The 27701-nt window shown below is 43.7% G+C and overlaps 1 protein-coding gene across 4 annotated transcripts in view; it reads right to left on the minus strand.

Moving 5' to 3' along the window:
- trim9 (tripartite motif containing 9) overlaps positions 1–27701 on the minus strand; it is a 37465-nt gene that overhangs the window by 5552 nt on the left and 4212 nt on the right. The window contains exons 2-10 of one of the 4 annotated variants that reach the window (XM_035168641.2): positions 19922–20017; positions 18963–19085; positions 9727–9837; positions 8524–8677; positions 7587–7732; positions 5241–5379; positions 2474–2512; positions 834–1083; positions 312–474 (exon numbers count right to left, since the gene is read on the minus strand). In XM_035168641.2, coding sequence (XP_035024532.1) covers positions 312–474; positions 834–1083; positions 2474–2512; positions 5241–5379; positions 7587–7732; positions 8524–8677; positions 9727–9837; positions 18963–19085; positions 19922–20017 — 1221 coding nt within the window. Of the gene's footprint in view, positions 1–311; positions 475–779; positions 1084–2473; positions 2513–5240; positions 5380–7586; positions 7733–8523; positions 8678–9726; positions 9838–18962; positions 19086–19921; positions 20018–27701 lie in introns of all 4 variants that reach the window. The other 3 variants (XM_035168637.2, XM_035168642.2, XM_035168640.2) reach the window with 3 other exon arrangements.

Raw genomic sequence — 27701 nt, forward strand, 5'->3', positions numbered from 1 at the left:
TCATTTCAATCATTGTATACATTTATCATAATTTTTGAAAATGTACAATATATTTTGTGGGTCAGAAAATGGTCTCATCAGCAGAATGTCACGTTTTTTACTCAACTTCAACCTCTTGAAAAGTCCTGGCCTGTCAATAGATCACTTATTACACCCACAATGTTCGGTCGGTCCAGCACTTAGGTCAAGTCTTATCTTAAGAACGACTGGATGCGTTGCTAAGAATTTCTAACAAGGGGTTAAATTGTCAACAGAGAAAGAATCTTCCCGTATTTTCTTTGCTCGGTACAGTGCGTCACATCATTCTGTACCTGGACATTTCGGTTGAGGCTGATTGCCGGGTAATAGACGCCCTCCAACCCTTCGAACGCCACAGGACCCTGCTGCTCGTCGTTGATGAGGAAGATGAGGATCCTGCGTGAGAAGTCCAGCAGCATTCCTATTGTAGCTCCTTTACTGATGCCGCCATCCGTCCTGCACCGTCACACAGAAAGTACAGATACTCACATTAAAGAAGAGATATTCTCAGTAGCACCCTGTGGAGTATGTGTAGAAGTCCTCCCACCCCGCAGCTGCACCGTGTTAGTTTTTGAAATATTTGAATATGAAATATTTTACTTTTTACTCCACTACAACTGGAATTACTGTTTAGATTAAAGATAAAGATCTTATATAAAAAAAATACATGATAATATTGTGTTTTAGTAATGTCACCTCTTACAAATAACTAAATCTACATCAGTAAATTACTATGTTCACACACCTCACTTTGTTTTTACCTGTTGGTGTGTGAATTGTTGTGCATGAACCAGGAGCGGTTGTTGTCCACGTACATGGCCCAGGCCTTGTCGTCCTTCCCCAGCATCACATCCTTCAAGACGTCGCCCCGAGCGATCCCGAAGGCCGGGTCGGGGTGGTTGTCGTAGCGATCGATGGTCATCTCCCAGTAATGCACGCCGCGGGAGAAAGCGGAGTTGCCCATGACCACTCTGTCGTCGTAGCTGTTGCACGACACCGTCAGGTTGTCGTTGGAGAAGACGATGTCCGGGTGAGCGGAGGCTGGGTCAAAGGTGAACCAAGCAACTGTGCACAAGAACAGTTACACAAACACACACACACACTGTGGTTTAGCATCAATAAAATGTCAAACACAGGAACCACAGTCATGTTGAATGGACTCTACAATGGTTGCATGGATCTAGAAGTTGGAGGTCGGATGAGGTGAAGTTACACTGTAAAAGCATCTAAATGAAAGGAATAACTAGATGAGAGAAGAAGAGATTTACTACCACTATAATGATTATTGTCCTTGGCATCATATAATATAACTTAAGATATAACTTAACATATAACTTAAGATATAACTTAACATATAACTTAACATATAACTTAACATATAACTTAATCCAATTATCTTAATCTTAATGATAATCACACCTGTGTCAGACAGCCTGAAAAGAACTGTTGGCATTTGTTTTAACCTGCTTGGAACAGGGTGGGTGGTGTTTATGAAAACCAAATAGATTGTTAATCAGAAAAATAAACTAAATTAACTTTCCTGTTTTTTCATTGTTAATAATTTCACATTTTGTCCTTTACCTTAAAGGGCTACCTCACTCAAAACACAAAGAAATGAGTGTGAATCACCTGGATCATCAACAAAGTGATTTTTGTCACTCATAGTAACAAACCAGCAGGGAAACATGTCTTGCCAGTGCAGTTCCTGCTCAGTGTTCTAACTTCCTCTCAGACTTCACTCAGCGCTCTCATGGGAGACACTTTCGACTGCAGCAGGAAGCTGTTTCCACAGAGAAGAGCCCTGATAGACGCACTGTTCAGTAAATGCCCACCAGCAAATGTCAAATGGAACATTTCTCAGCTAAAGAAACATATTTCCTGGAAAAGTTGGTGTAGACTAAAATAAGAGGTAACATGAGGACAAATATTGGACTTTAAGAGTTACCAGGTAGCTAGAAACATGACACCTACAGGGGTCAGATGGTAAATATGCTTTATGGTAATTGATGTGAACTGTGTTTAACTTTTCTATGATCCGTTGCAGAACATAAAACTCCAAGCAGGTTAAATCAAAGGCTAACGATACATTTTGCAAACTGTCTGACGTTAGGTTAAAAAAAAAAACTATATCACCACAGCTCTTAACTCTTAAATTCTATACAGAGACACATGGGAGGTTGACAGGCGGGCGTTTGCACTTTATATGGGCTCCACTGGACAGGTCGTTACACCGATGTCACCGTGTGCAGTAAAGTTTCATTACAAAGCTTTATTTCCCACAGGAAATAAAAGAAAGGTATTTATTAGAAGCCTGTATCAGAGGTTTAATAAATGAAGCCCACAGAGCAGCAAACTGCCCACCTGCTGGTTTGAGAGTGAGGACTGCACTGATGGAACGGCCAATAGCCAGGAGGGGTTCAGAGAGGAAACAGTCAGCAATGAGAGCCGTCCATACCTGTGCCTATAGACTGAATATCACATGGAGGGTGTCCAGCTGAAATGTGACATGAGGGGGGGAAGAGGGAAGAGGGGGGAGGGAGAAAGAAAAAGAGGGGAGGAGGAGAGCGAAGCGAAGCGTTGAAGCAGACAGTGGAGAGGGATCAGGAGGGGAGGGGGCGGAGGGGGTAAGAAGCAGGTTTCATCAGGGAGGCTGTTTTAACTCAGTGGACAAAAAATAAAACCGAGAGGACAAGCCCAAGAAACAAAACTGCACTGAAAACAAAGCAGGGTTAGACTTGAACAGAGACAGCAAGGAAAAAAACAAAGAGAGAGAGAGAGAGACCGTTCTGATCGAGAGAAACGCTCCCTTCTCTCCACTGAGAAATAAAAAACCGAGAAAATCAAAGCACAGTCTGGTCAGGGTGAACAATGTCAGCGCTCTGCACAAACACATCTGAGTGGTTAGATCCCTTTGTACAGGCCCCCGACAGCTGCTGGGTGCTAGGTAGGGAGGCTGTCTGGGCCTTTCAGCTCCGCTAATGGAGGACAAGCTTCTAGTCGGAGCAGCGTTAAACTAATGAGAACACAAACACGCGGCTGGATTATACGCAGACCTGCTGATCTTGGATGTTCCTGGTTTTATAAAAGCACAAACACACTCTTAAAAAACAGAATTTACATCCTGTTGCTGCTTTTGGCTTAAAACCTTGCGTCTGACATCTTGGAAGCTCTTATTGTTGTTGTTATTTTTTGTGTTACAGGTAAGTTTGATTGACATGGTGTCCTTAAAATCCCATTAAAAAAATCTATATGCATAGTTTTAAATATGAAATAAAAAATAATGTAGAGGATTTTAGTCGACTTCCAGATGGTGCAAGGCTTTAATCTGGCAGCAACAATTTATTATTCTTAAGATCTTCTGGAGGATTTTTATTTTTGATGTAAAATGAATGTGTGGCTCCCAAGAGAAGAAGGAAACTGAGCCGAGACTCGAGTCAGTGATCTCATCAAGTGAAAAACACAAGAAAACTATTCAGATTCTAGGTTGCTTTGTTTTCTGTAAACAAAGATGGACGACGTGTCTCCACTTCCTCCCAACTATTCAGAAATGAAGCCAAAAAATCCTGGAAACTAAAGTCGCCATCATGAAATTTCAGCCGTTTTATATCAGAACATAACAAATTTAAACCAAACTTGTAAAAACGACCTTAAATGACAGAAATCATCTCTGAGAAAAATGTATTTGTCCTTTGACTTTTTCATTTGGTCCATGTCCCGTCCACTTACATGGAGGAGACAGGATTAATGGCCTGCGCAGCCAGCCACCAGGGGGCGATCAGGACGGTTTGGCTTCACTTTTGGCGCACGTACAGCACAGTACCACAATCAGGGTTCATTCAGTGAAATCCAACATAACATCAACAGAAATGTATCATGCAAAAAATAATAACACTTCAATAAAATGATTGATAACACTAAGTGGTTCATCAACTATATATTAGCAGCCGTGGCAGGTATGACTTCTCATAATGAATATCTGTGGATCACATGACAACACGACCTGCTAGACAGCTGCTATTTTCTGAATGACAGCCATTTGAAATCAGGGAGGATGAGTGACAATCTGATTTCATAGCTGCTAGTGTGTATTTATATGAGTGATCTTGACCTTTTTAAAAGCATCTTGTCTTATTATCTCTCTTTGTTTGTACACTTGATGAAATATCTCAACAACTACAGGATGGATTAGGGGTCAGTCCCAGTTCACAGGGTCCAATGCTCTAAAGGTCCCATGTTTCCCTATCACACATAATGGGAACCTGAAAAATATGTTCCCCAGCTCTATATTAACTTAGTATTTCATGGATTATAGTGGGAACTTATAAAAGGGGGTTTCTGTTCCCCCTTTCTGCCTCCCAGTATAATGAGAGAACATAGGACCCAGGGAACAGGGTCCAGGGAACATGGGGTCCAGGGAACATGGGACCCTGTGCACACAGATATGTTCTCTTGCCATGAAATGTTATTCATTTGAGTTCCCTGGGGATGAATCTTAGTGACTTTAGTGATCCGTCACATTTGTGGTTTTGAGTTAAAGGTCTCAGCAACTACTTTTTTCAGATATTTAATATTTAAAAATAACTTTGGCTATTAATTCTTTTATCAAGTCAAAAGTAGGTAGGTAGGTCAGTAGGTAGGTAGGTAGGTTGCTTGGTTGGTAGGTCAGTAGGTAGGTAGGTAGAGGTAGGTAGGCAGTAGGTAGGTTGGTAGGTAGGTAGGTTGCTTGGTTGGTAGGTCAGTAGGTAGGTAGGTCAGTAGGTAGGTTGGTAGGTTGCTTGGTTGGTAGGTCGGTAGGTAGGTAGGTCAGTAGGTAGGTAGGTAGGTAGGTTGCTTGGTTGGTAGGTAGGTAGGTTGCTTGGTTGGTGGGTCAGTAGGTAGGTAGGAGGTAGGTAGGTAGGTAGGTAGGTAGGTAGGTAGGTAGGTAGGTAGGTTGGTAGGTAAGTAGATAGTTTGACGACAAATATTTGAGTTTGGTTTGTGAGTCCAGCTGAGTTCATCCTGCCGGGGAAGAAGCTCTAGAAAGCTTACAGACTTTACAGCCTTGAGACTTTTGGCTCTTCCTGGATTCTAACGTTACGTGTGAGAACAATTTTATCTCAAATCCTCACTGAGTAATCCAAGATCAATAATACTAAATGGCTGAATTCTGCTATGAGAGTGTATTTTTGTTCATATAGGCTACAGTCATGTACAGTAGGAGGAGGAGCTGGTGCTTAACGTACTCTCAGACGTCTGCATGATCAGGGTCTTGCTGTACTGTCCCACTCCGCTGGCGTTGAAGGCCTTCACTCTGGCCTTGTACTTGCTGTTGAAATGAAGCCCGTCCACTGTGCAGATGGTCTCCGTCCCCACGTAGACTTCCTGTAAAGACACAGCGATTTCCTCTTAAACCGGCAGATACATTAAGTGCGTGATCAAGACACCAAACAGACACAGAGTTCTGCCCCTGGGACCCAGCTTCAGGAGGAATGCACCGTTTGGATTCGGCAGTGAGTGGAACAAATGAAGAGTGTGAGTTCGTACAACTGAGCGTGGGCGAGGCAGCCCACACTGGAGTATAAATAGACGCAGGGACACAACTCGCCGAGCTCAGCGTGGCACTGCGTTGGCGAGCCTCAATGAGTCAGAGAGGAGAGGAGACGGACAACTTCCCACAAAATTTTTACAAAATAGTTGTTTTGGCAAAGCTCAGCTTCGACTGCAGGAATGAAAAAAAAAAAAAATGAAGTGAGTTGAAATTAAAGAGATGCACAGACTGGATGGCAGATGGCGAAGGCAAAAACAACACTTAGACATTTTAAAACACTAAAAACCTGTATTTTGAAACACAATCGTAATAAACACAACAACATTTAACGTTAAACAGTATGTGCTCTTGTATGTTCTGCGCCATTTCAGCGGTAAATCTCACGCAAACTGCTACACAATGTCCTCAAGCTGCGACAGAATCTGGCACAAACTTCCCACCAATTAGCAGCGAGCGGATACAGTTGGTGGACTGCAGGCAGCCTGGTTGTAAACGATCACCCTCTCATGGAACAGTTGTAATTAAGAGCGAGCGGTGAAGGCGCGTACAGACGTTTTTTTGCAGAACACATAATCAACTTAAAGGGTGAAATTGAGATTGCAACCAGCTGCCGTCAGCTCGCAGCAAACTAACTTAGGGCCACTGCCTGTTTTTCTTAAATTAAAACACAGGATGCCTCAACACGCAGCTGCTGGCCCCTCCTCACATTGCACAGCGAGGGTGTAGCTGATGCTCCGAGTCCGGCAGGAGCACCTGCAGCCACATTTCAGCCTCATCACAAACCACCAGAGTCGACCGGGTCGTCTGTTTACAGTTTTAAAGCCGATCTCAATCAGCTTCCTACACGTTAGACCCCTTCATACAGACATCCCACTGTATTTCCTTTAAGACGACTCCTCGTTAAGTCAAGTTTGATTGTTTACACTGAACCACACAAAGCCGATATAATGTCGTCCCAGTGTGTGTGGGTAGGGAATATTTAATGTTGTTTTCAGGAGCTTTAAGGATAAGTTAGTCCACTCACAAATGCATTTTGGTACATGAGAGCTACAATATATGTTTTTAACCTGTATTTAAAAACAGTGAATGGTGTTGTGAATGTTGCACTATTGACATTTAGTGGTGAACTGACCCTTTAAAGTGATGCTAGAAATGTGGTTTGTAAAGGTTTATGCAAAACCAACCCAAATCCTTCTTTCCCAGTGAGGAATGTTTCCTTTCAAAGTATATTTTCTGCTTCAAGAGTGGGAATTAGGGAACTCCAGTTGTGTCTCTCTTCGTTTAGTCTCTCTCGTTACATGGATAAGCATCTCATCTGGTTTTCTTACCCGTTATTTTCTCAGTGAAAGCAGGAGCAAGAAATAAAAGATAATTAAAAAAAGAGGAGCCACATCTCGCTTGTTATGAGACTGCACCGTACGGGGGAAGCTGCTCTTTACAGGTTTAGAGTTCAGACACAGATATCCTCTCTCATTGTACTGAGGGAATTGTTCAGGAGGTATAAGTTGTCCTGGCAACAAAAGCAGGGGGCTCAGTGTATACAAAGCTGGGGAGGGTCTGATGAGGATCGATTACACGGCGAACCTCTGTGAGGGTATGAACGCCTCTTTGATCCCAGATCACACTTCCTGTGGGATCATCCCAACCAACAGCTGCACGACAGATCTTTCCTCCTGACCGTGCGTCACTCAGCGCCTCACTTCAGCGAGTCACGTGACCCGCTCCCATGTCACTCCGAGCTGCGCGGTGCGGCCGCCATGCGTCCACTCCCGGGGAATCAGCGACAAAGCGCTGCTTTCACATTCCCCCTGGCTGAGCCGGGGTCCTCCCTGGCACCAAGTGAACGAGTCTTTGTTGAGGTAGAGGTGGTGCAGTGTTCTAAAGGTGAATTATGACTCTAACTGGTCCTGTTACTTCACTTTTTGTTTTCTAATCTAAATGTAAATCTAACAAAAGTTCCCTTTTTTAAAGGAAAAGTCATGGTGACATCAATTAAAGTTGAAGAATGAATCCCAGCACGTAGGGACAGAGGGACACCTACCCTGAAGGGGCCCCCGTTCCCGTCGTCCAGCTCCAGGATGTAGCCGTCCACGGTGATGGTGGAGAGCGGCGGCTGTTTCCATGACAACGTGGCACTGTTGTTCTGCGTGCAGCATTCCTCTAGCTGGAGCATCGGAGCAGCTGGGACTGAGGAGGGGAAACCAGGCCAGGTTAGAGCCCAATGAGGTATGGACGGGCACAAACACACAAACAGACTCTGCATTGCACAAAGTCCTGTTGGATATTTACCATTTATTTCCCTGTAAGTTTATAATTCAACACATGAATCAAAAGCTTCAGACATATAAAGGTGAACACAGCAAACCTCTTTCTCTTTTTCAGTAATTTATAGAATATTTAATCAAACACTTTCAGTATTTCGATATTAAAACTGCTACAAAATACACAAACGCAGACCAATTTATATGCAAAACTCTGTAACTACATGAAGTACACCTCCTGACATCAATTAATAATGAATTCTTATGTTTACCAGTAAAATAAGTTGTGATTTCAAAAAGGTCATATATGCAAGAACAGGTTGTTTTTAAATGGCCACTGTAAACCCAGGGGCCTGGTGGCACAGATAGAGGAGGACACTCAGGTTAAAGAGAAAGAACATTAGTGTCCAGAATAGATTTTAGGAATCAAACATGCAGTAATATCACAGTAAACATTAAAAAGTTTAACAATATCTTTGGTAAGTTTGTTACAGTAAACCAAAGCTTCAGGATTGTAAACGCTGCAGTAATATTATACTGAAAAGAGAACAACTGCTTCACTCCACTGCAGGAATATATTGTCTCGCTCAAACACGCTCAGGGAACATTAGTTCCCAAGGGGACTTAAACTTTCCTACCTCCTCCTCTTTCCCCCTCTCTCTCTTAGATACCCTTCACGCGTCTCTACCCGTTTACCCCCCCCTCTCTCACTCTCACCTTTCATCTGCACAAAGTCCAGCTGGTGGATCGTCTGCAGGAGCGGCCCGCTGTCCAGAGTGAGGTCAAAGTCGCTGTTCATCCTCGGGGTGAGGGTTCCCTTCCCCCACTGGCTCTCCGTCATGTGGACCCTCCGGATCAAAGCATCCGAGATCTGAGAGCAGCCGCAAACTCAGTTACTCACCCATAACAAATACTGTCACGGACGATTACAGACAAATCAAAGTATCTTCTCTTAAACAAAGCATAAAGTTTTGATTTGTAATCAGGCAGAATTATACAATCAGTGGGGAAATTCATTCAGTGCAGTTTCAATGATTCCAATTAACTGAAAGGGAAACTGAGACACTCTCCTCAAATGGCCCAAAGTAAAACAGGTGAACAGGCAAACACATGAAATTTGTCCCCAGACACGAAAATAATTCAATATATAAAAACAATAATCTCTAATTGGGTTTAAATAGAGCAGTTTTTTTCCTTCCAGGGAATTTTGGACTTTTTTGACACAAACACTAAGCGTGTACTTCTGCTATAAATATTTTTCCATGATGGATAAAATCATTTTTGCACGTTGCTAAAAAAGCAGATAAATCTATAAATAATTTAAATCTAATTTTAAAACGTCTACTCCATGCAGATGAGTCCTGTGCTTCCCACCGTTGAGCACACAACTGACACATAAGACACACAAGCCCAAAGTGTTTCAGCCATCAGACTATTGAACTGAGTTTAAAGATGAAAGATAAAACTGTAACTTCACTCTATGTATCATGGCAGATCTGGTTTTAGTTATTTTTCAGTTTTATCTAAATGCATTTGGGTCTGAGTCAAATTAGCAGCTTGTGATTTACTGTTTTCTGCCACATGAATTTTCTTCCTTGGAGAAATGTCTCCAAACCGCCCACGAGTAGGAAAATGTGTGAAAACTGCAGCTTTGACGGGTTAAGAAATAAAAAACTAGAAAACTGCTTTCCAATTTTAAAGTTTTAGCATTTTCTTGTGAATTCATGGAGTCTTTATACATTCAAGTGTAACAGCAGGGAGACTTTCATTTTGGTTGAACTGGCCACAAAGAGTTGTAGCTGTAGTTTACTTTGTTTTAAGGGGTGATGAGCGAGAACGTTTGGAAACTAGTGCATTAGGAATCATGTGCATCCTCCTCTACCTAAATCCAGGCGGCTGTAGCCTTCAGTAGATTCTTACCTGGAGGAAACCGCTGGGGTCGTTCTCCTTGATGACCTCCAGACAGTACTCCATCAGCCCCGTGGTCTGACGCAGCTTCACCGTACAGTGGGAGATCTGATCCCGGACCACCTGGAATCCAAAGAGTGAAAAAACATTTGTTTTCGGAAGTAGAATACACTTATTCAGCAACAACAAGCATATAGGGAAGGTAATTGTATGTTTTGCTGTAATTACTATGAACTGGAAAAGGAAGAAACCCGCAGAAATAAGGTAAAAGGAAGTGATAGAGTATTAATATTGCAGAGTGGATGGAGACTGGAGATGAAAAGACATTTTGAAAAGGGAAAATTAGGTGGAAATGATGAAGGAGAGACAGAAAAAGGAAATAAAATAACACAAGAGGACAGAGGAAGAGGAAGATGTCGGGTGGAGGAATGAGGCCGACAAACACACACACAAACACACACACACACACACACACACACACACACACACACACACACTGAACAAGGCTGTTAATGGATGAATGAGACGACCAGGAGGAAAACCAATAATGAGATCACGAGCAGGATTGATTGAGTAATTTTTCCCTGTGGAGACACAGATCGGGGGAAGGAAGGGACATCAGATCCTGTCACTGACGTTAACGTGAGGGAAGTGACATTTTGTTTTCACACGCTCGGCCGTGTGAGGAGTCGTCAGCGTGAGCCGGTTACATCAGAGCTGAGATGTGACATTTTCTTCTCCGATGACCAACGGAGTCAAAACATGCACAGACACGTGCGTCAGAAAACATGTTTGGTATCACAAAATACAATAAGAATTTTATATTTATCCTCGTGTAACATGAACCCAGTTTCTTTCCTTTGATTTGATTTGATATTTCATAGATGTGACTGGGGAGATTCCCTCGGTCTCACCGACACTACTGATGTCCACAGAGCCCCTCCACCCCCCCACCCACCCACCACCCTCCGCCTGCCACAGTGAAATAAACTGAGGAGCTGGACCGACGGTTGCTAGGTAACAGAAACTTCACTGCTGCGATCCGAGGGGCTCCGAGGCTGAATGGAGGAAAATCCTTCCTGCAGCCGCTTGGAGACCGACAGACTGAACACACACCGACAGTCAGGGAGCGTCAACACGCAGCAGCAAAGACTCATGTGAGATTATCACCGGATTTTAATTAACTGCACTTTCTCAGATAGATGTTCACAAAAATATTGACTGAGAAAAAAAACACCAACCATTACAGAAAAGTGCAACTTGCAGAATATGTAGCATGAAGACCTGCACGTCCAATATGCTTTGGCCTTTTCTATTCCACGTAGCACATGGAAGATTTAAAATGTATTCCACAAACTGTATCGTTGTGTTATAGATTCATCATGTTTCCCTTTTTTTACTCCACTAACATGCGATTTCATATAACAGTAGTAATATGTACAGTGATAAATTCAATTTATCTTAATTCTTAGTCATAAATTGAGACCCAACTTTATTACATCTGATGCATCATCAAAAAAAACAATGTTTACTTGAGATGAGCTACCACAGTATGGAGGACAAAAAAATTACAAAAAGTATAAATAAAGAAATAAATGCAGGAATAGGTAATAAAATGCATGAATAATTGAAAAAAAATACAGTTTGCGATGAAAAAGGCTATTTGTGTATATGTTTTTATTTAATTATTTTACAAAAATAGAGAAATACAAGTAGAAATGTGTAAAGAAGTGAATGAACAAATGTAGAAATAAATAAGAGAAATAACCTTTTTCATTGCAAAACAGTTTTTATTTTTGTATTTAAGTATTTATTTCTGCATTCATTTATTTGCTTAAACACAATTTTTGTCCTTCATACCACACAAACGTGAATCCAGGGGAGTGAACTTCGTGTTCTGACTCATTCTGCATAAAGTCTATTTACAGCTGAACCATGCATCAGATGTTCAAATCAAATTCTGGAGCCTGGGCGGTAAAAACTGATGAATGTGTAAATCGGTTAATCACAATAAAACATTTTATCCATCATCTTTTTATGGATAGACTTTTTTTTATTTTTATAGGTCACGTGTAAACATGTCTTAATTTGTCCTAACAACCGGTGCTTAGAATGTAAGATCAGAGGGAGCTGTTGCCATGACAATGGAGGCAAGTTTTCAAAGCTTGTGGACAAATATGGAAAACACATTTATACATAGATGACATCAACATAACCGGAGCCTTAGATAACTGTAGTAGGTTTAATAAAGATGTGTCTAAATTCTTATTTATAAAAAAATCCAGAGAGTGTAATCATCACAACTTTACATTATAAAATCACACATATGGAATAAACAAAAAACTGTAACATTAGGATCCTGATTACATGTGTTGCAATTAAACATTTCCACCATATTGTCCGTCCATATTTGATGCTATAAATAAACCTAAAACCTTTCAGCGCTACATGTTCTGTGGTCGAGGCGACTGAGGGTCACTCCTGGCAGCTAAAGCTACACGTCAGCTGATACTGATGGGTGCTGATGCTACAGCTCTTCTCTATGACCGATACACCACATATTCAATAAAAAACATGAGGCCAATGTGCACGCTGAGCATTATGGGACATTTCTTCAGGGCGCAGCTGATGCCAGATCACAGACATTTTGACTCTGAAAAGAAAAAGAGAAGAAAACAGGGAGCGACTGATGTGAGGAGTGTAACTCGCTTCAATCAAACCTCAGAGAACTCACAGCTTCTGCTTCACTTCAGCTTTGTCTGGCATCGGGAAAACAATTTCAAATGACCTCAGATGAAAAACTGCAGAAACACAAGATATGGAGTTTCTCATTAGAGCCTCTCAGCCTTTACTCCTGCAGTTTTTACACATGCGCTCTTATCTGCCGTGAGCCAAGGATGGTACATTTAAGCAAAGTCTGCAGATGAGTCAGTTTGTTTAGCTGCAGATCCTGAGGCTGGAATCACGTTTGTTTTGACCCCTTTTTTCCTTTCTGCCAAAATATCAGAGGTTCTGCATGTCGCTGAGATGACAGGCTGCAGAAATGCTTGAATCCTCGGCCCTCGTCCATTCTTACGTGAGCAGCGTGAACTTGAATGAACCAAACATTTAAAGAAACAATGCAGCATCTCTTTAAAGGGAGCAGACCAAAGCAAAGGAAATGTGTCTGACTGAATTAGATATGAAGCAGAAACAGAAATTATTCTGCAAGATATTTACATCGACGCAGCTAATCACATCTTAATTAACTCCCCTCTTTTTAGTGCTGTAATCAATCAGGGGACCGTGTTTAACCTCTCTTCCAATACGGTGAAAGGAGATCTCCCACCAGCGCCGATGATTCGCTCTATATTTCTCTGGCTGAAGGCCAAACCGTCCCTGCTGTGTCAGGCCTGGAACATCCACACCCCTGCAGTGGCCTGGCAGGGCTTCAGGAAGGGTTTGTCACTCCCTGTTTAACAGCCCCGCTCGCTCTCTGTCCTCCGCACGCAGCTGGAATCACGATCTCGGAAGTCACAGGATATAATACGGAGGAATCCGACTCGAAGGTGCAGAGAAATGCCAACATGTTTCATCGCATCTATTCCCCTCGGGTCCTCCCTCTCAGGTTGGACGCTCGCTGCGCAGCTTCTCTCCGCACCAAAATGTTATGTGTTCTTCCCTAAACTATACATTGTATTTCACCAAGTTTCCTCTAAATCCATCAAGTAGTTTTTGTGTAATCCTGCTAAATAACAAGCAATATTTAAAGCTGCGATAGTAGATTTTTCGTGGCCACTAGGGGTCAGTAGAAAACTGTAATCCCATTATTGACTTTTGAAGTTCATGCAGTGGACACTATCATACAGTACATTGGGTTTCATATGAATTTCGGTGTGTAAATCAACAAGTGCCCACACAACTTCACGTCACCCATTTTTTTTGTTTGTGAGCCGCCGTTTTAAAGCCTCGAGTTTGGCATTTTGTCTGACGGAAATGACCATCTTTGGAGGAGCAGGGGGTGGAGCCTGACTGAGAAGACGAGGGCACTGCACGCCCACATATACCTGCGACCTGCACCCATTGGACAGTACTAGCCACGCCCAAATACATACAATGCTTTATCATCTATTTGACTCGAACTGGGACCATGATTTACAAATCGAAATTAAACTAGCTATTAAAACCATAAACTTCTTAGGCAAATGTTTACCAACGTAATAAAATCAAAGTCTGCTAATTCCTTAATTTATTTACTTCTCTTTGCAACCAATGGAGTCGCCCTCTTCTGGTAATTCGAGAGAATACAGGTTTCAGGCCCTTCTGCATTGGCTTAACTCATTTGATCCATTGTTAATTAAAAAACTAAAAAAAAAACTGATTATAGCAGCTTTAAAGAGACACTAACACAAATAATGTCCTTCAGCACCGACAACAACTACAGACGGCAGGATATTCAAAATGGGGACACATAATAAACAGTCATGCATCAGCTGCAGATGCTGTTCTGTGACCGACTGCAGAACCTGCTGCCTCCTTCTGCGTGTTCCTGTTGTGATTATTAGGCCACTGCGGCACTTGTGGCCTTGTAAGATACTGTGGCTGCAGTCTCCCTCACCTCTTCTGTCACAGCAGCACAGGCCGGTGCACAGGACAGCCAGGACCCTGCCGTTAAATCCTCTAACAGTCTGACATTATGGACGTGCATGAAGATGATTTAATGACACCGAGAGACGAGGGGTTAGATGGGGTAAAAGACCGAGAGTAAAAGATGTCGGAGGAGAAAAAGGCCGTGAGGGATCAGAGAGATGTGAGGAGTGATGGACACGGACTACAAGAGGAGATGAAGAAAGGAGGTGGAGAAAAAGAGAGGAGGATGAAATACATGAGGGGCTGAGGTGGGAAACATCAAATCAAAGTGCAGGATCAGAAGAAGGTGAATGACGGGATTAAAAGACGCTTCTACTCCGTCCTGTTGGTAACGAGCTGCAGCGACGGTCAGAGAAAGTGACAACTGACACTGAGACGTCAGCGAGGATCAAGCCGCTGCCTGCACAGCGTTATTATGGATCTGATACTCGGGTCGGCAAAGAGCAACTGCAGCAGTATGATGGGCTCCACTTCACTGATGCAACATGATGGGAACACTAATGGAGAAGAGTCGGGGTCAGAATTACATATTTTTTATCAATCAATGATTCATTCAGTCTATAAAACGAAGGAAATCCCTGCACACTGCAAATTTTTCATTGAAATTTCTGTCTGAATGTGTCTCACATATCTCGAGGAGCGTTCATCTTATCGGCGTCACACTTGGGGTGTGTATTGTTAAAGGATGAAGGAAGTGCAGAGTCGAATTTGGTGCGATTTGGACACTCGATACGTTCGATATTAATACATTTTGAATAAACAGGCGACCAGTGCTCTGTGGCAGCCGTGGCCATAGTTACTCAAACAAAACAGGACATCTGAGGACATCATCTTGGACTCTGGGAAACTGGAATGGATATTTTGTTTTACTTCTTTCCTCCGTCCATGCATCCATCATCTATACCTCTTTAACCTTTGAGGGTCTCAGGGGGGCTGGAGCCAATCCCAGCTGACAATGGGTAAGAGGCAGCGTACGAGTACACATATAGAAACAAAACAACCACATTCACATTCACATTCACACCTACGGGCATTTTTAGAATTTCCAATTAACCTAGGCTGCATGTGTTTGGTCTGTGGGAGGAAGTCGGAGTAAGAAGTGATAAATCTTTCATGAAAACAGTCATTAGAAGTTGGAGTGGATTCGTTTTCCGTTGATCCATCAAGCGTTTTACAAAGAAAGCATGAATGTGATTCAGCAGGAGCCTGAATATTTCATGCTCATCCTCTTGTGACGCTCTGCTGCAGATCCCACTGCTGCAACCAAAACTGTCATTCAGCATCTGTCTAAAATGTCCAGACTCTCCTGTTTGAATGTTGGAAAGTGGAGGAGCCGGAGGAGCCGGGATCCCCTGCAGCAGAACACTTACACAGGGAGGACAGCAAATCGCTTTTGTACTAAAATCATTTTTAGAAACAGTTTTCCGTGCAGCTGTTCTCACGAAACGACCGGCGTTTGCATCCGGTGGCAAACTCACAGGCCGACTTCGTTTCAGATTCACTTTGTGTTGCTCTCACCAGCCTCAGAAGAATCTCTGAGCTCCCAGATGAAATACAGCGAAGGAGACGGAGATCAGAAGCAGCGAGTCTGATCACATTCAACACATTCTCCACGTCGCATTAAAGGACTATACTGGGAGACGTAATTTGTCTTGGTAAATTCAATTACATTTACAGCTTGTTAAACTTACACATTTGCTCAGAGACAGTTTGAATCAGTCGCCTTTCGAGAGCGTTCGAATACCGTGAGAAGCACGAACACCTTTAGTCTTTAGCGTGTGCTGCTCACTGGGGGTTTCATGTGCTTGTTTTTCAGGCACAGGAAACAAAAGATGATGTTTCGTGCAAACTTTAAAGGATCAAGAAAAAAGGCCTGTAAAACGATCACGATGACGGATCATCATTTAAACAGGTTTACAGCCTCCGTAAGTGGATTTTCGTTTCTCACTGTCAGACAGTGGGAGAAATAGCTGCCTGGAAGGAAGGAAAAACAATCTGAACACTTTGAAATTTGTGGCCAGTATAAGATTAGTTATGCAATTCTCAGTTAAGGGACTAAAACATGATCCTGTAACCGTGCAGCCGCCGACACGTGAACCCAGGTCAGGTCCTCAGTATGGAGTCGTTGTTATAGACTAATATATTTCAGTGTGATTGTTTTTTTCCCCCATGTACAATATTAACTTAAATTAAAGGAGGCAGTCTTCTCTGTGATCGGAGTCACCAGCTTGTCCCGCCCTTGGTTTTTCAACCTGTGCACCATTAGCCGCTCGGTTGATTTGACACCTGACACTCGAGCATCGGACGTGGGATGGAAGGACGCATTTGTCGACAGCATGTGGAGGAGCTTTCGAAAAGGGACGGCTGAGTCGCGCCCCCGTGACACAATCGGTCTTCAGAAGCAGCCTCGGAAAGATGCAGCCCCGCGATTTAGACACAGCTATCACCTAGTTGGCGGCGGTAATCAACAGAGGGTTTTTTCACGAGGTGCAGTGGCGTTTGGATTTGACCTCCGGCCTCTTGATGAAACAGAGGCCCCGCTGACTGTGAGTCAGAGTGGAGCCGAGTAAAGGTTCTTTTGTGACTCAGTGCGACAAACCACCATGAAACAACCTTCCGCCTCTGCTGCCTCTCTACACAAAACACACGGGTCAGTCCCCCCCCATGCTCGCGTTGTGAAGGACTACTTCTCGCCTCCACAGCTTCAAACAACGAGCGCGATGTGTCCCGGTCACCATGGTGATCAGGAGAGCAGCAGGGAGCTTCAGGGGAGATGCCAAGTCAGCTGCAGCCGCCTCGCTGTGCTTCAACTGGTTCCATGTTTTCTATATGCGTCTCGTGGCTTTTATCATTACGGCATCAGCAGGATTAATCAGCGCACTTCATTAGTTTCTTAATTGGTCACATGGAAAATGCAAAGCTGGCATTTCGCTACATGCAACAATCAGCTGCTTATATGCAAATACAAAAAAGGACAACGTTATCAACACATGGGACAGAAACATGTCTCAGTCAATTACAGCCGCGGGACGACCTCCCCCACTGAGCCACGAGCTAATGAAGCAGAAAGCGTCTGGCGTCCACCTTAAGTGAGCTGCCATGTCCGCGAGGAGCAAAGGAGAAATAAAAAAGAAACACGGGCAGATCTCTTCCATCACAGACTCTGTGGGAAACTCCATTGATGGAGCGGCGGCGGCGAGATTCACACGAGAGCTCCACACTGAAGAGGAATATTAGATCCGTCATGGGGGAGCGTGTGTGTTTCTGGCATTAAGATTCAGCGAGGGACGTGCGGAGCTGCCGATCTGTTGGCCGACCTGACAGGAGGGATCAGATCTGCTCAGAGCCACATTAACATTCCTGCGTCTTGGAGGTGCTAATGTGTCCGATGTCTCTCTGCCCATGAATAAACACACATCCATCACTTAACAGCCGTCCTTCGTTAACGGAAACGCAGTTTGCATTTTAAGCGTGCACGGCTGCATCCAACACAGCAGCTTCAAACGCAACCTCTCCAAACTGCGCCACCTACAGGCAATGGGAGTAATTACAGCAGCTCAAAGTTACAAATCTGCCGACCAGCACCTCTGAAGACGTAGTTAACGAAGACATTATACTACGTTTGTTTAATTCGTACAAAATGAAGTTGTTTTGTGGTTTATGGATGATTATGTGTCTGATCAACATCGTAGTGATGTCGAGCTTCTAATCTGTCGCTCGTTGGCAAGAACAGGAACACGCACATTTGCCAAAATTGCGAACAATTTCTTCAATGCGAAGATAAGTTACACAAAAAGACTCATTGCCTGCAGGGGGCGCAGGACAGTGACCAGACAGGCGCCGTTAAATTTGATTTATAATCCACCATCTTCATATTCCATCTATGGGGAGAGGAGAGTCAAATGTGTGTAAGTGTATGTAAATGTACTGTATGTGTGTGTCAGTGTGTCAGTGTGCGAGTCTGCTCACATGTTGCCGTGCGCGGACCGTGTTTCTCAAAACCACCTACACGTGTGAAACCTTGATTCTACAGATCGTCCAAGTGTGAAATTGGATGCTGTACGGCACAAATGTATTTACCCCTCCCCCCTCCTCCTCCTCCTCCTCCTCTCCATCAAACCCCTCTCTCCGCTCTGTCCCTCGTTCAATGTGTTGCAGATGGTCTAAAGGAGAATGTGGCGCTTTACGTCTTTGAAATCACAGCTACAGCTACGGCTGATAAATCCGAAAACCTGAAAATGCTAAATATTAAAAAGGATGTAAATGTTGTTCTTGCATTTCAGCCGTTTTAACTACAGATTGCAGATTTGATATCAATGTGAATCACTTGCATTTAGATGTGAATGTGTCCTTCCAGACAGGCAATGGTTTCAGTTCATGCCACAACAGTTGGTGTTAGATTTCATTTCTGCAAATTCATGTGCAAACAACTTGAAGTAAAATTAGTTTAAGACCAAAAATACATCAAATTCACATTATGATTTGTCTTATTCTTCACCTCCTTGGTTTAAATATCCAACCTATGCTACAACTCATCAATAACAAGCCACAACAGAGCATTGTAACGACAGACAGCGTGATATCCCATCATGGGATGGAACCTCGTCGAGCTCACTCACCTTCAGCTTGTGCTCGTGCTCCTTGTTCACCCGAGACAGCAGCTGGGCCTTGCGTCGGTTCAGGGCGTCGATGAGGGCGTCGCACTGAGCCACCAGACACGCCTCGAACTCCACGCCGTTCTCCTGCAGAAGAGACGCACACAGAGGCTGGACGATCTCACGAGTAAAGTATCAAGCAGGCTGAAAACACGTGGGAACCTTAAACAGGACATATACCGACTGATGCAGACTTTCACAGCTACTCTAATTGCAGCATTAACCCTGAAATATACAGCAAATGTAAGATTTATGTGTATTATCTCACTTTTTCAGTTGCATCATCCATCAGCGAGGTGGGTGGATAAAACCAACATGCAGCACCAGCACCACGGGACGATGACTGATTAATGTTCCTACAACTACGTCCAGTATTATTCATTTTCACACATCCCAAACTTATCTTCTCCTCCTCCTCCTCCTCCTCCTCCTTCGTCACCTCCTCTCCTAACTTATCTTCATTGTTTTTCCCTCCCTCACGTCTTCGTCGAGCGTCATCTCACGATAACCAGCGATGGCATTTAATCCCCCCCTCCTCCTCTCATCAGCCTATGACGAATCTATTCTTGCTCAATGTGAGGCGTCACAGAATGAAACCAACATCCTGACACACACACACACACACACAATTTAACTTTGCAAACACTGAAACTCACAGAGGGAAAAGCGGCCTCCTGTTGCTATGGCAATGCAACAGTTTTATAGAATGTAATGTCGTTATTGATTCAATAAATCCTGACAGTCTGTGACTCATGCACTTTTCGCTGGTGGTTGACTGATACAGGTTTTCAAAAGGCAGAGCTGCCAATGGTTGATATACATATTCCCAATGTGTGTGTGTGTGTGTGTCTGTGTGTCTGTGTGTGTGTGTGTGTGTGTGTGTCTGTGTGTCTGTGTGTGTGTGTGTGTGTGTGTGTAAGTACCTGGATGTGCTGCACCATGTTTCTCAGCTGGACCAGAAACTCCTTGGCCTCAGTGGCTCGGTCTGACAGGCCGGTGAGAGCCTGGGACAGCTGACCCTGCAGAGAGCACAGAGAGGACGTCGTCACACAGCAGCAGCAGAAGCAGATACATGGATCTTTACGCACATATTCAAATAGCAGTAGATCAGAAACACGCCAATAAGTCCTGTAGATGGAATCAGCTTCTATTTAAGAAGGGCGGCTGAAGCTCAGGGGTTAAAATGTCAATCAGGAACAAGTAGGATTTCTTGCATCTCTCTTTCCTGTCACCTCATTGTGGTAAAAACAAGATTAATCATTTCTGAATTAAACTTAAGACAAAACTAATGAAAATGCTGAGAATTAAATACCATAGAATAGATTTTAAAAGCTATAACAACAAAAACTATAAGACATTTAAACCATAAATAGAAGATAAGATAAAAACACAGACTAATGATATTAATGAACAGATAAAACTGAATAAAATGTTGTTATGTATCAGGCAGATCGACTCAATGACTCAAAACCCTGACAGCAAAGACAAAGGCAGGCAGCATGAGATTCAAAACAGTAAAGCTATTGTTAATGCAGATTTCTTGATAATATACAACAATATACAGGATCTGGTTCATCACTGTTTTTAACCGTCAGTTTTGTCAGTTCTTAAGTTTTGGATGAAGTCAAAAGTGTAAAGGAGTCAATGAGAAAACAAAGCTGCTTTATATCTGCTGAGAATCTGACATTTCTAAAACCTCATTCTCACAAACAAACGACATTTCCCGCTCAAGCTAAAGACGACTAATGAAGAATGAAGCGCTCGACTGTTGGAGGGGTTTAAAAAAAAAAAAAATTGGGGTTTTTTGTTCCTGGGCTGATGGGAAATGCGGTTGTTTTGGATGACACACAAGAGCTACTGTTTGGACAGTTCACATACATGAAGCAGGGCTGTGTGAACAAGGAGGTGACGGAGCGAGAGGACGCGGCCTGACCCTGTGGGAACCTCGCTCGGTTGAGTGAACCAGACAACCATCAACTCAGGGAGCGTATTGTCTCCTGGGAGGAGAAGAGGGTACTGCATGGGCGGTAAATAATACAAAAAAAAAAAATCACTTCAGCTCCGGAAGACAGCAATAAAACCAGCAAGTAGCTGATACAGTGGAAAACGCTGAGAAAACATCCCATCGTGCGCAGGACGCTGCTCCGTGTCAAACCCGGCCCTGGGATTCTGACGCTGCCCCCGGTCAAATGGGAAGCTGTGTGCGGGGGCCGGCAGCCGACCTTTGACCTCAGAGTTTGGGAATCCATGACAGCTGTCGCTAACATGAGGCGACTGCACCCAGGGACAGTCTGAGCTGGGAGCAGCTGAGCAAAGACTGGAATGTAAACGTTCCAGGACTGGGTCGGACTTCAAGAAACTTCCTCTTTGTTAACATGGGAATCACATTTCCACGTCCCGAGAGACAAGCAGGAGTGAAGACACATGTTTTATTGTACATATTTATAGATGTTAAGGAATTATGGGTGTCACCAATGCTCATTTTCATCATTGTTTAATAACTTGGCCTATGAATTATCACTTGTCCCCAGAGCCTAAAGTAACGTCTCTAAATTGGACCCAAGTATTTTTAACTTATAATATTATAAAACAGAGAAATGAGGCAGATTATCACATTTAAGATAAAGGAACTAACCAATATTTAACCAAAAACAATGTAAAATATAAACTGATTATCAAGCTTCAAGCACAGAAGTTCGGTTCTCCTCTCTGATTCAGTGACGGACGCTGAGGGAGCTCCGGCTTCTCCTCCGCCGGTGGACAGTCGGCGTGCGTTCAGTGACAGAGCAGATGAAATGAAAAGCACTTGATTGTCTGCAGGCGTTTTTCCACAGTGTCTGTTGAAGAGCCTGCAGAGCTCAGTCCTCAAAACCAGGTCAGAACGTGCCGGGAAAGTAAAGGACGTCTTATTTTCTGCTCAGCTCGCGGCTACGTCCCGATTAAAGACAGATTTCAGCAACAGATGGGTGGAGGAGCAAGATGGGACCGGAACCAAAGAGATGGAGGGTGCTTCTTAATTAGCACGTATGCAGCTAATAAAGAGAACAGTGGAAGATGTAAACTAAAGCCGGCTGCTCATTTCAAGCCAAACACGATTGATTCTTATCTCATCCGGTATGAGCTCAGTTACCAACAGTTGGGTTGATTGGAAACTTAGTCCATTGGCAAATTTAAGCTTATTCAAGCATGTTCTGTTCAAAATAAAACAAAATATTGTTTTCATATAAATGAATGGTGGTATCATGTAAACAAACTGGCATTTAAAGGGTTAAAATAGTGAAAGTTGTGTGTCACTGCCACTTTCGTCCTTAACGTCATCAGAGGATCTGTTTTTAAAACAGTGAACAAGGGTCAAATAATAAATAACACAACCAGAGGCCTTTTTAAAAAAAAACATTTCTTCCTGGTGTGTTTTAGGTTTTGAAAAATGCTAAAAACAGAAACCGAACCCCCGACAACATCAGAGTAAATTATCACTTGCGGCCGACACAATGAGATTTCCATCAGTTTCCGGGATGATTGATGAGAACTATTAGCGATAAGTTGCCCTGCATGATATTTACATCTCATCATTCTTGGAATTTGCATTTTCATTCCTTGCCATGGGAAACGGATTTCACCGACATGGCGTGATTCATGCTCTTGTAAATTTAGCTCTGGCAGATACTGTACCCTCGGAGAGTCGAGCGTTTCCCTTTTTTTTTTTACAATTTTACCTCAACAATTCTCCTCTTACATTAATGCAAAGCGACTTCGAGTCGGCCCCGGGGGATTAAAATACATCTTGTTAACGTGGGAAAGTAGAAATAAAAGCCTCCTGCTGCGTTGAGGTGGAGAAGAGGAGGATGCTGGAATGTTTGGAATGTGGGGGGGGGGGTTGTTTAGGAGGTGATAGAGGGGCTTAGGATGTCCCTGCTATTTGGGAGCACTAATCAGCTCGGTAATTAAGATGAGTGGGAACACGTGCATGAAATGAATAATTCACCAGCAGCTCCGGGGCCGCGCGACATGTTTCTCCGTGGCCGAGCGAACTGTCCAATCTGTCGCGGGAAAAAGCGCGTCACAGCCAATTTGGATTAAAAGCGCCCCTCCCCCTCCAGGAAGTGGGAAGTGCAAGGACAGGAGGAGGTAGGTGTAATGTCACCGCTAAGCTCTTAAAGCCGCGCGCAAAGTAAAAGCGCTCCTCTTCAAGCTAATTATAAAACACACACACACGCATGTCCACAAAACGCTTCCCCGGCAGAGACGGATTCTGAGTTCCCGTAACCTACTTCCACAAAGCTGCATTAGCTCTCAGAGACGTTTTTTTTAAGTGCCCCGCTGGTTCTCGGGGCTGGGGGGGTAAATACTCTCTCTGATGTTCTTTAAACACGTCTTTAGGCTCACTTAATCCCGAGTGCAACACCACACTCATTTGGTTACACACTGTAAACAGATGTAAAGTGAAGGTCAACTTCTGGTGACAGAAAACACCATACAAATAAAAAAAAACACACACACGCTAAATCCCAGCGATGAAAGAAATTGAAATCAGTGTAATTTTCCACAGCGTGATCAGCGATTGTGTTTCCCCCCCCCCAAAGTATCAGCACCCGGAGACTCCGACATGAAAGGTTGGCGTTGTTTACATGAACTGCCGCAGCCCTCGGAGAGAACACACTCTGCATTATTAAGCAGGCGGCGATGATATTTAGCGTCTCGGGAACCTTTGTGTTGTTAAAGATTAAGCTCGCACGTCCTCCGACGAGCTGGAGAAAGTTAAGACTTGGCCAGATTGTGATGCTGCTCCGTGCGTAACAAGATCCCACATGAAACCGTCCTCCACAAGCGCCACCTAAGTGGCTGGTGCATTATTCATGTGCCGTCATCAATAATACAGGAGAAGTCGTTAACTATCCACACACAGAAAGTGAAGAAACCCCGATAATAAGAGAAAGGGGGGGGGGTCTTTTTAAAGTTGCCACAGTTTCTCCATGTGAGAAACTTGAGTCCTGATTGGACGGACACCTGGGACGACACGGCAGGAAATGGGGCAGATGTGATCTATTCTCGTCTGCGCCGGATTTATCTGGCGAGGGCGTCGTCTGCTGCACAGGATCAAGTTTCCTACCTGCGGGTTTATTTTGGCTGTGTCACATAAATGACACCTGGTGAGAAGAAACCAGAGGAACAGTGGAGGGAAGAGTGTCGTCCTGCGGCACATGTGGAAGAGGAAGAGGAGGAAGAGGAAGCAGTGGTTTCCTAGAGAGCTGTGTCACAACTGGAGCCAAACCAGGTCAGTGAGCTCAGCAGCATCTGAGTCTGTGCCGTTCTTTGGATTTAATATTTCATCCTCACTCATTATTTGTCAAATTTAAACCGATGTAATCTACATCTTCTCTTCTGAACCTTCTCTGCACATTTTTCGTCACGATGAGATGCAAGTTGAGTGGATTTTCCACAACGTGTAATCCACTTTTGTAATGATGGGCCTCATTCACTAATCGTTCTTAAGAAGATGTACGAGCATCATTAGGTGTGATAGGGAGAGAACTGAGCCAATCAGATCATTGGCTTTAGTGGGCTGAGCCAATAATCTATTGTTCACCACTTATCTATGCATGACAACAGATCAGAACTGTACTGAAACATTTCACAGTAGAGAATCAAACTGACAACTCAGGAACTTCACCAGGAACAAAGCTAGAAAACCGTATTAAGTTTCAAGATGGCGAGTATTTATCGCGTAACCATCATTTAAGGTTAACGGTTTATAAACAACAGGGATGTTGCTATGGTTACAGGCAGCCTGATTGAATCATCCTGACGAACTATAACCAGGCTGTCCCATTTCGAAGGCGTCTTCAAAGACGACCGACAAATGTGTCCTTTCATCCCCGAGCAACGAAGTTTCCAACGGGTGGATCAAGCAAACATTCCCAGGATTCATCGCGCTTTGGCAATAAACTGTTTTTCAAAAGGGATAATGGCGGCGGCAAGAGACAAGACCAACATCTCAGGCTTCAACTCAAATAGAAAACATTACAGATGTTAAAAAAAAAACAAAGGGAGTTCAAACTTTCTCGTTGTGTCCAAGTGCAGCTCTGTTGCTAAGCGACAGCGGTGAGGCCCGGGACAAGCCGGTGACGCAAATCACGGAAATCCTCTGAAAACGAGACCGTCTCATTGGGACACAGCTAATGATGGATTCCTGCGAGCCAACCGGAAACAAGTGTTCTCTATCGAAATTCTACATCTGCTCTTTCATATACAGAATGTTTTTTACCTTTCTCGAGCTCTTTGATTCGCTCCCTGAAACCTGGAAACATGTTCTGAAGCAGAAGATGTGGAGTTTCTTCTCTGTGGAATCTTGTATTAAATCCAGTTTGCTTGACTTTTGCTCTGCCAGGTCTGGGTCAGAGCCGTGAGGGCCGACTGAGGATAATTGCATCAGTGCCTCTTTGAAGGTTGTGACTTTATGAGAAAATAAAAAAGATAAAAAACAATGTGGATGATGATTAAGCTGATAAAAATGATGGTGTTGTTAAAATCCGGGTCACTGCAGGTTTGAACCTGCGCGGAGCCTCTGCTGCAGAGTCCACTTTTCTTATGAAACTCGTTTAACGTTGGAGGAGCCAGATGTAACGGAGCCTGATAAATTATTCAAATGTTGAAAAGCTCCGAAAAAATTAAACACCTTGTTTTGGTTGAAACTCATTTATGTACAGACAGAAGGAGGAATAATAAAAAAAAAAACATTTTCCCTCCACAGACCACAAAGGGAAATTAGCACAGTGGAGTTTGGAAGCATTTATCTCTCTCCAGCTCGTCGCCCGGAGCGATTTGAAATATTCAGTTCCCACCAAGAGAAGTTCCACATAAATATGTCAAAACAAAAAATATCTTCTGTGGATTCTCGAAGAACCCGAGATGCAGCCTGGACGTGAAACATACTGTTTTGTCAGATTTCATTCGTTCTACCCACTGATGAGACGTCCACCATGTCTCCTGCTCAGTCTTTCATTAACTTCCTTTCTTTGGGCATTCTGGGTCATTCTCCTCTTTCTTGTTCTTTATCTTCTTTCAAAAACATTTTCACAGTTTATCTCTTTACATGGCAGCTCGAGGGGGAAATATCTGCAGCATCAACCTGAACAGCTTCAACTCATCCGACCCCCGTCAGCCCCAAGTCCTGCCTTTGTCCTCAGTCTCATCCCCTTATCAGTGAAATACAGTCTGCTATCATGAACTGTGTATTTTAGCTGCACAGAATCACTCACAGAGAAGACGAGACAGGAAAAGATTTAGTCCAAATTAATCAGCAATGAAAACCAGACGACAAGAAACGTCCGCAAAAACTTTTGAACACCTCCCAGGGAACAGTTAAGGGCCTTTTTCAGACCTGAGCCGCAGACGCTACCTGAAAGGTCAGTTCTTCTTTTCTTCTAAAAGTCCATGCAACCATCTGACCTTTAAGCCACAGTCCAGAGCACCTAACTGGTCATTTATACAAAAACTGAACCGTGACATTAAATTAAATATCCAGGTCGGATGAACAGTGAGGAGGAAAAACAAAAGTTAAGAGAAACAGCTTGGTTTGCTGACAGAACCAAAATGGAACCAGCTAGAACCCGACCCTATTGGTCAGTGAAATCCAATGCATACTCACTGCTGTTGTGTGGTTGTCAATGGTAACACAGTTGCCATGCCGAACGCCTTAGAGTTCGAACGTTTATCTAATAAATAACAGTTTTTTTCATGTGTACAGTAAACACGGCACATTTCACCTCGTCTGCAGGTTCATACATCCCAGTGGAGCCGTTTCCTGCAGGTCGTCACGCAGCAGAACCGACGGTGGACACAGTGGATGCAGACTGACAGTCGGTCTCATTACAGCTACAGCAGGAGAGGAGGATCCCGCCCCCTGTGTCTGACTTTTCAAGGCTTTTCCTTCTGCTCCCACCGGGTTCAGGCAGAACGGCGGGGAGCTCGTGCAGAAATAAAATCAACTGCCGGAGACAATATCGACCTGAAGACGGAGACGAGGCTTTTAATATTCCTGCTCTGTGTGTCCTCATTATCTTGGTTTTTTGGGGCATGTTGGATGAGAGATTCCAGAGAACCTGCCTGTCTCGGCTCTTCTGGGTCAGGGCGTGCGGGCTGTCAGGAGGCTCGGCATCGAACACACGGTGACACTAAAAAGCAGCACATGTGCACGATACGAGAGAGAAATTCCTCAAATTTCTCACGTCGACAAGCGTTTTCCGCTCGTACGCAGAGAGCTCAGGGTTCAAATCTCCTCTGCTGCCTCAGATTTATCTCTGCTCTCGTGGCGAGAGGGCAAATTACTAATTCTCTGCTACAATCTGAGACTTATTTTCTGCAAAACCCACGCATCCTCTTGGCTTAAGCCTCCATTTGATTAATCACCTTTAATTGCCACTAAACAGCGCGAGGTGACAGAGCGTGACCCAGATCGCACTTGGGGTCGTGCACAACGTCTGATGGCATCGGCTTAGAGCTGAGGACCCCTCGCTATGTGGAGATTTAACAGCCTGACGATGCCCCTTTACTCAATCTAATGTGATTCACTGAGATTAGCACAGACAGTCCTGTCAACACACAAAAACCCTGCGACACAAATCCGTGGAGGCAGAGCACAGCTCGACGTGTCGCTCTTAAATTTCTGCTCATCTGTTGTAACTGAAATTGACTTTGGAGACA

The sequence above is a fragment of the Hippoglossus stenolepis genome, chromosome 10 (assembly GCF_022539355.2).
Source record: "Hippoglossus stenolepis isolate QCI-W04-F060 chromosome 10, HSTE1.2, whole genome shotgun sequence".
In the NCBI taxonomy this organism is placed as follows: domain Eukaryota; kingdom Metazoa; phylum Chordata; class Actinopteri; order Pleuronectiformes; family Pleuronectidae; genus Hippoglossus; species Hippoglossus stenolepis.